This window comes from Limulus polyphemus, unplaced genomic scaffold (genome assembly GCF_000517525.1).
Source record: "Limulus polyphemus unplaced genomic scaffold, Limulus_polyphemus-2.1.2 Scaffold220, whole genome shotgun sequence".
Lineage (NCBI taxonomy): Eukaryota > Metazoa > Arthropoda > Merostomata > Xiphosura > Limulidae > Limulus > Limulus polyphemus.
Window position 1 is genome coordinate 380,960 of NW_013665830.1, and position 9,602 is coordinate 390,561.

General features: G+C 31.8%; 1 protein-coding gene across 1 annotated transcript in view; it reads left to right on the forward strand.

Moving 5' to 3' along the window:
* LOC106478517 (prolyl endopeptidase FAP-like) overlaps positions 1-9,602 on the forward strand; it is a 290,108-nt gene that overhangs the window by 270,010 nt on the left and 10,496 nt on the right. The window contains exons 12-14 of the mRNA XM_022382141.1: positions 3,082-3,228; positions 5,587-5,666; positions 7,771-8,003. Of these exons, the coding sequence (XP_022237849.1) occupies positions 3,082-3,228; positions 5,587-5,666; positions 7,771-8,003 (460 nt within the window). The remainder of the gene's footprint in view (positions 1-3,081; positions 3,229-5,586; positions 5,667-7,770; positions 8,004-9,602) is intronic.

The following is a 9,602-nucleotide window of genomic DNA, read 5'->3' on the forward strand; positions in this document are numbered from 1 at the left end:
CCCATATTTGATAGCTCTGGATGATACTATAGGGACCATATATTCACTTGGAAGTTGTTGAAAAGGCTTTGACATTTGACAAGGACCACATTATCTAACATACTTCATATCCTGATGCATTTCATGGTAAAAAAAAATGATGTTGTAGTCAACTAATGGTTATAAAGCAATAGTGAACATCCATGATCCTTATAACTCGCTTGATCAGGACATCTTGTAATCAAGACTCCTTCCAAAACTATGTGAATTAAGTGAATATATGGCTCTTCCTGATTTATACTCTTAGTGATAGATTTTAGTGTGATATCAGAGTCCTGCAAAGTGTGAAGTCATTCTTTATCTCAACAAAAGAGCAATATCCTCTTCTGTAGGCAACATCATCACAAGAGAAAAAGTTACAAGAAAATTCTTTAAACAGAGCCAACTTCTTATCACACAATGGATTTTGAGAGAAAACATCAAGGACAATACTTATTTTAACAATGTATGGCTGTAAAATAAAAAACCTTGAGGCTTAGCAACACAATTATTCAAACACCCTTGTTTGAGAAAAAGAACCATTGCAAAGTATTGTGTTCAGTGAGCACCAACAAAGAAGAGTCCTCAAAGTAAGATTGAAAATGTTCAACAACCCATATATCAGCTAGGCATTCCTTTCATTAAGAAATGTACCTAAGCCCACATTGGATGCATATATCAGTAGTGGCTTATCAAAGGAAGAAAAGGAGGCTACGCCTCCTTCTAGATTTCGAACATATGAAATATCTTTTTTTTTTGTTTGTTTGTTTTGTTGATACCTTTATTTTCTTCGTTTTGGGCATAAACCTTGTGAAAAATTGCATATTTCTGTGGCAAAACACTCAAAAATCTTCTTGTCCTGCTCTGTGTTATTCATCGAGGTGAAATCTTATGGTGTGAAGCATAGAACAGTTGTGCCTTTAAGCTCAGTTTTTTATCTGTACAATTTCTCTTTGTTGCAACAGAAATAGCTGCCAGAAATTGAACCTTCTTAGCAAGATTTATTAGGGTTTTGAGACCAGCTGCACATCTTATGGAGCCAATCAAAATCTAGATTAACAGTATGAAAGTTATTTTCAGGAGAAGCATGCAAGCCTCACTATGTCATGATGATGAAGGGCTAGTATAAATGTTATGATTCTATGATTATTCTGTGTTTTACTGTTCTCTATTTTTGGTTGTGTGGTTAAAATATCGCTAGTCTTCTTCTCAGTATTAACTACAAGGCATCAGTGATTTGTATGTACTATAAACAAGACATTAAAGTTGAGAAAAGATAATATAGGATCAGAAATAATTTTTTTTTGTTTTAAAGTCACATAAGCTATTTCACAATCCTGAGATCAAAGAAACAATATTTTTCATATTAGCTTTATCAATGGTTCCATAATAAATGCATAAAACTTCAAAGAAATGTCTGTAATATCCTGTGAAACCAACTCCGCCATATTTAATTAACTGAGGAAAACTTAGGACAATTCAAGACTCTGTTGACCTTTCTAGGGCAGGTTTTTAATTCTTCCTAGTGTTACAGATTGTCCAAAAAATTTGAAACTTCCTCCCTCACGAAATATAAATTTTCTAACTTAAAGTCAGTTGAGCCTTCTCTAACTATAGAAATATCTCATTCAAATCTCACAGCTTTTATTCAAATGTTTATGGAACAGTCGCAGTCTCATCAAGACAAGCCAAAGCAGTGGTACAATGTACCACCAAAAGGTACACAGCAACTCTTTATCTCAAGCCAGTGGGTTCTGTTCCAGCACCTCTAGTTCCGACACCTTGAATCAAGAAGCATTCATTTCCCTTAATGCATGATAGATTACCAAACTTCGTAATATGAGGACATTTTTAAAATTATCTTTAGAGTATGATCTGATTGGTAGTATAATGTCATTGGAATAAAATTCCCTCCTCAATTCTCCCTTTGCCCCATCTTCTGATCCTCTAAATTTAGACCTATGATGATCAAATGTATAAAATATCAGAATATATTCAACTTTTGGATTATTTTAACTTGAATTCTTATTCCTGATACAAAATCCAGGACAAAAATCCTAAAACCTGACTCTCCTGTCAGCAATTGTAACAAACCATGTAATCAGAACCAGGAGTTACCCCTATTTCTTTTACCTTCTGGTATTTCATCTAAAGGCCTATCATATTTATTGCATGGTAACTACTGAAGTCACGTAATCCACCTACAATTCTCTTGCCCAAACAATGTGACAAATCTTGAACCATTACCAAAAATTGAAGTAGTGACATAATTAACCAACACTACCTAATGCTGTATGATTCCTCTCTAAAACATGAGAAGATATAATAAAAAAAGCTTTGATCAGGTTGGTATGATCATGATAGGGTTTTTTTGTCCATCACAAATGTGCTGGTAAGATGTATTGTCAGCAAGCATGTTTGGTGATGGGAGTCCAATACAATACTGTATACAATATAATTAATGAAAATGCCTAAGTATATATGGTAAATATGACTGATTTATATGTAAGGTATGATGAATATTATTATATACCAACATCTAAAAGTAATGAAATAATAAATGAATTCTTTGATTGTATTGTTCCTCTAAGTGAAAAAAACATGCTTTGGTTGTTGATGACCTTGTACCTTCAAACAGCTAGTCATGTTTTGGCCTTTTTTTTACTTACATTGTTCTTCCAACCAACTATATGTACCTGGGTTATTGAGTAGTCATTTTTCTTTATGCTACTAGAAGGTTACTGACTGTTGGTTACATAGTGTACTCATGTGATTAGACAAGTTGTTGATTATCTTGTTACTTCATGCTGCGAAGTATGCCTGACTTTTGTTTATATTGCTTCTTATAAGTTACTTTGTTCCCTGTAGACAGCTAGACATATCTTGCTTGTTATATTCCCCATTGAAAAAATAAATAAATAAAAATTTAATTTATTCTATAGCTATAGAAACTAAATAAATCATGATGTTCAGAATTCATTTATGTTTCAGGTGTTTAGATTAATGCAAAAATTATTTATGTGATGTAATCAAACTTTGCTTGATTGTTACAAAATATTTCAGAACATAGAAGAAACAAGCAGAACTGGTTGGGTTGATATTTATGAACGTCTAATAATCAGTGAAGATAAGAAGTCATATTTTTTGCGTCTACCAGTAAATGATGGTTCCAATGGAAAATTCCGTCACATTATCAAAGTTGACATTCTGGTAAGTTTGAAAGATATCTAGCTTAAATCTAACATTTATTTCTGGTAATTTCAGTAAATCAAGGACAATACTTTTCTGCCAATCAGTAGATTTACACTTTTTTAGTGGTCAAATTGGTCAATTTTGAGATCTATAAAAATCCAAAAACAAAATGTTGAGGGTTTGTGGGCAAACAATAGGCTGACAGGTTTTTATTAAGAACAATGATATATATTATGTACCAAACTTGGGTGCTGACTGGATACAAATAACAAACGATGGCAAAGAAGGTGAAATTTATGATGGAATTCCTGATTGGGTTTATGAAGGTAAGTTATACAATATACATTGTAGTTCTTTTGTTTTTCTGAAATTAAGTTGTTATTTTAACATATGTACACAAATACATAAGTTTTGTGGAGTTGCAGTGGACCTTATATTGTTGATTTTCTTACAGTTACTATATTTTTTTTTAATTTCCTTCTGTATTGTAGAATCATCTGTTAATCAGTGAGTACACTCCACAAAATATTCATGTTGAGAAGATGGAACTTTGAAAAACTTCTCAATAAGAAAATCATAGGAGTGCAACACCCCCACTTGCAGTTATTTGAGTGATATCCTTAGGACTACTTGTCCTTGCTATAATAATACAGTCTCTCATTTCATATTGCTTATTCAGTGATTTATATAAAAGTCTTTCCAAGACATATATTTGTTGGGAAAGATTAAATTATACGTTCATATTCACTACTGCATACTGAACATAAACTGCATATTAAAAAAATCCATTTCATTTAGAATGTTTTGTGAAACATACAAATTAAAAGTGACATTTTTTATTTGAGTAAGGGATCTTCTGTTGCCTTCACATTAAATAACTCTGCTACATTAAGAACAGTTTGTGGAAAGCATTTGGGGTTACATATTTTACTTGAGTATGAGATCTTCTGTTTCTCTCACATATTGAAGTGTTTTTTTTGTTTGAGCAGCCATTGTTATAATTTACTTTGATTATTAATAATATGGGCTTTAGTTTTAAATAATTAGCTTTTGGTTTGCTCTTGATTAAATAAAATGGTGGTTATACAGCCATGAATCAGAACTTATCTGAGGACATGCAAAAATTTTAGGCTGGGGGAGTGTTGGAGTTCGTTCGTGTTTTTTTTAAGACATAGGGATGTAAGAACCCCCATATTCCTCACACTTCTGTTAATTTGACTAAGTTTTCTTTTATGTGGGTAAACATTTATTTTTCATATTATTGTCAACAATTAGTGTTATGAACAAAACTAAGAAAAGCAATGTTGTATTCTGTAACTTAGCATGAAGCACTTCACTGTGGATATTAGAAGCTGTAACAGTAGCAATGTGTGAAGGAATACTTATCTGTGCATTCTGTTCATTGTGCAACTTCACTTTCTAGTCTCAAGTAATTTGAAATCACTGACATACTGAATAACTACTATATTCACTCTAATCATCCAACGGCCATCTTTTAACTATTTATCTATTTTCATACCTTTTTCACTCTTATGCTCCAATGTTTATCTGTCAGCAAGACAAGGTGCTAATAAGAAAATTAAGGATTATAGCATGGATAACAAGAAGAGTAACAATGAATATGTCAATTTCAGCATACAGATAAACAAAAGAAATGTAAAACCCAGAATCAAGAGGATTACATGTGAAGTTTTAAGTAACTATTGCATTTAGCCTTCATGCTTTTGTAGTATCAGTAAGGAGCTTGAATTTTAACAACTATGAGCTTCCTTGACTTTGGATGATTAGCAGTATGGGGTTTCTTGGTAATATAAGTAATAAGCATATTATGTTTGTCTTTTCTTTTGCCTTTGAATAGCTCTCAGTGGTAAGTCTAACAGCTTACCAAGCTAAAAATTGGGTTTTGATATCCATTGTATAGCTTCGTGTTTAACAATAGAACAAAATAACAAGCCTTTAAGTAAAAGAAACTTGTATTCAGCTGGTTCTTTTTGAATAAATAGCTTTTTAGTAGTTACTGTTTATCTTGAGAAATTAATATTTAAATATAATGATTAATGTTCCTAATTAATTGAAAATCATAACTAAGTTCAGTCCCTCAAAGTTGTACTTTTTTTTCTTTTTATAGCCTGTTCTCTAGAAAAGTTGTATAAGCTTCTAATAGCACTTTAATGGCAATTTTTTTCTCTTTGAATAATAAGAAATTTTATTTCTGTTTTTCATTTATTGTAACTAAAGAATCCTGTAAAAGCATCTAAAAAAGTTAAATTTCTTTATTTTTTTATAGTAAAATTGCAGAACTGTACCAGAATTATGAGTTTAAATAAATTGGAAAATAAAAGAGAACATTAAAAGATCTTGTCTTTAAAACTGTAGAATCAACAGAAGACAACTCTTACCCATGGAAGTTATGATGTGACTAATATTCTTTCTCATAAAGAAGACATGGATACAGTGTAAGAGTCAGAATAATTTCAAGACAATTTGAACACATGTATAAAACAGATGATAAGATTTAGTGATAAAAGTAAGGAAGTTAATGTTTTAACAGAATTCCTGTATTCTATTTTACAATTGAGTATTATTCTTGATAAGCAATTACTAATTAAAAATAACTTTTACAGTGTCATGTGTGTGGTAGCAAAAAATTTAGCATTGAATTGAGAAGATTGTTGAAATTCAAATGAGTTTTTAAGATTAACTCTAAGTAAACACTATTGATAGTGAGAAGGGAATAATCATGTTTTATCGAATGGCTGTTGGCTTGTTTTAGAAGTTTGGTTTTCAGCATTTTTCTATCCTAGTGTAATAAACCATTCAGGACTGACTTTTTTAGTTTACTAACAACATGCTAACAAAGTTGAGTACACATTTTTGGTTCATATAACCTTTAAAGATTGAGAGTTTTATCTTTAACTAGATGGTTTTGGTTTCAAGTTATTTTATATCTTATTGTTTGATTAAATAACACAAATTCACATCTGGTCATAATTATGATGACTTTTGAATTCACTGTAGCAAAATTAACAGCCTGACTGTTAACATGAAAATCTGTATATTGAAAGGAAAACAGAGGTTATGTAAAATCTGTTGATGCATGCACAATAAGAGAGTGGAGAATTATGAGTTTGTGACACATAAAAGTACATTCATATATTTTGAGCCACATGTTTTGTTGAAAGCATGTGTGCAAACTCAACAAGGAAGGGCTTGCAGCATTTCAGGGGTAAGGTTGTGCAAATATTTCTGACAATATTGTAACTTCTACAACTTCTTTGGAGCACTTACTCGTGCAGTCTTCTTGTAGCATGCAGCTTAATCCAGTGTCTGCATTGTCACCCCTTATTGGTCAATGTATTCATGCCTTTAATGCCAAAATTGTAAGCTGGTGTTCCTGGTGGGTTCACAATCATGTAGATGCTCAATTTGTGTAACACCCACCCCATTTTTCCAGGATTTAATTGTCTGCTAGCCCTAATCCTGATGAAGCTTATGCTTGTTTTTCATTATCTTCCTTCCCTAAGGTATGTTCTATTTTAAATTTGAAATAATTTCCTTTGATCAAATGAGTCCTCTGTCCATACTTTTAGGAATCATCTTGGATCATTTATTCATCTGTGAGACCTTTGGCTTTGTGATCCTTCAGGTTCTTCAGATTCTTTACTTCAGATTTTCTATTCAGTTTTATTCTTTTCTTCCACATTTGACCCTTCCAGTTTTTAACTCTTTCATCAGGTCTAGTTTATATTACAATTTTGGATCATGAAGTTTTGAACCTTTAACAGAAAGGGATTAATGGAAATAGTTTCCTCAGGATTTTACTATCTTCTTTTTATAATGCCAAAGAAATCTGGAGATCAATCATTACTTGACATTCCTAATTTCAAGATGGTAATCATAAGAATCTGATAGAAATTCCTTCTCAAGTGGATGTCAAAGATGCTTACTTATACATCATAATTCACCTGTTCTTCATAGAATCAGGGTTTTCCTCAGGACTGCAACTTACAATAAAACCTGAATTATGGCAGGAAAGCAGAGCTTGTATAAGGTCCCCTGATGTGTACACAATAAGTCACACAGAAGGTGGGAGAATGAAGGATTATGGGTATGTGACATGTGCTCTGTAATTCATGAAGAATATTCAAAATTTTTAAGTGACATACTTTGTTGACAGCATGAGTGCAAAATCAACAAGGAAAAGCTTACAGTATTTGAGAGGTGTTTATCGAAATTCATTTGAACTTTAAAAATGTAGAAATTTCTGTGTTAAATCTGTTGACTAATTTTTTTGTGGTTTTTATCTGTATGCATTATCACTATAGTGATTCTAATGTTTCAAGCATTATAGCTCTTGTAGCTTTTACATAACTTGACTGAAAATTCTTCCACATTATTAAGATTGTAGAATATCACAATATCTGGTGCAGTGCCTGAAAATAAACTAGTTTGGCTATATAATTTAGGTAATACTAGAAATTATTGTTTTTTAAGACATTCTTTAGTCAAAGTAAATAAATGGCAGGAAACCATTGTGTATGACATTATTTATTTGTATAGATATTATATTACTACATTGGAAGACAAACCTGGGGAAAGACATGTTTTTAGTGTCAAAGTAATGAGTGCAGCAGCTAAACAGAGGTCAGACATGTGTTTAACATGTGATCTTGGAGATCAGTGTTTGTACAACAGTGCCATCTTCAGTCCTGGTGCTAAGTACTACATCCTGGAATGTTTAGGACCAGGAATTCCAAGGACTGAGCTACGACAAGTAAAGGAAAATAAATTACGTGAGTTTTTAAATTTTGTATACTGTTAACTCTTAATTATTTACTTACTTAAATTTACTAAGCTTTCTTGTATTAGTCTGCTATAGAAGGTTTCTATTAAATTCTAAACCATCACAGATCAGTCATTAATTTTGTATAATGACTGTTTGTTATTATATTAAGGTTCTTCATAGCTCAACTATGGATATATATACAAGTAAATTTTAATGGTGCTCTTGTTTACCCACATTGAGGTAGTACATAAATCAACCATAAAAGTGAGTTTTAGTTATGTTCACCAAAACTGAGATGTTGCACAGACACACTCGTGTTTTTTAATACTGAAGTTTCCACAGGTAAACTTTAAGATTGAGCTACATGTAGATTGTCTTGAGATATGCTATAGATTAATTATAAGATTAAGGTTTAGTCACCTTGATCACCATTGAGGTGTTTTGCAGATCAGCATTGAAACTCAGGGTTAGTCATCTTTACCTACATTGAAGTGCTTCTTAGATCAACTATAAAACTAGTACTTTAAGCAAACATAGCATAGCTGTCCCATTCATTTCATCAAACAACCAGTTGAATCTATTCAGCCATGATATTTTAATTATGTACTAAGCCTTATCTTGAACTCTTCCAATCTTGTTGTGTCTACCACACCTGAAGGCAATCATATTTCAAAGGCTGACCACCCTGTTAGAAAATTAAAATTGTCTAAGTCCTATTTATCTACACTGAGATGCTCCTCAGATAACTATAAAACTAGGAATCGTCCTTAGCCCACACAATGGTACTTCAATGTATTTCAAAGAGCAACTAAAGTTTAGTCATTTTTACCCACATTGGGGCCCCCTTCATATTGACTTTATGACAAGGATTTTAATAGTAATCTTTTCTCACACTGAGGTGCTTCACAGTAAAATTGAACTGAAAATACTTTTGGACTTTGAAAACCAGAAACTATTACACTACATAGCAGAATGTCAGTATGATATATGACAGGGATGTTCTGGTTTATAAACACTGATGTATCTCTGTTGTTATCTATTTCAACACAACTTTCTGTACTACTTTACAAAACAAAAAATAATAATTTGCTCTTTTATAAAACCAGATATGCTTTTAAATGACTTATGTTTGGTGATTTAAATACTATTTTAGTAAGAACAGATCTAAATCTAAAACTACAATGATTACCTGGATAACAGAACTCTTAACTTTCAAATAAGAAGTGATGACCTCGAATTTGCTTCTTTCTTTTTGTTTTACTTAAATTTTTACTCTAAAAGTGAGCGATTTCTGCCATATAAAATGCATCTTGATCATTTATTTCTTTGTGCATCTGTTTAGTAACAGGAAATATTTAATTGTTACTAACTTCTTGTAATTCCCTGAGATGATGAGCAATCAATTGCAAATTCCTAATTTGTAATTGATTGCTCATCATCTCAGGGAATTTCCATTTATGATTCAGTCATACACCTCCATGTCATGATTTACAGATACCCAAATCAACATAGATTAACATTCTCAAAATACAGGCATGAGTTACAAACTGTCATTTTTGTCATGCTCCACTAAAGTATATGACCATAAATAAACAATTGATTCATT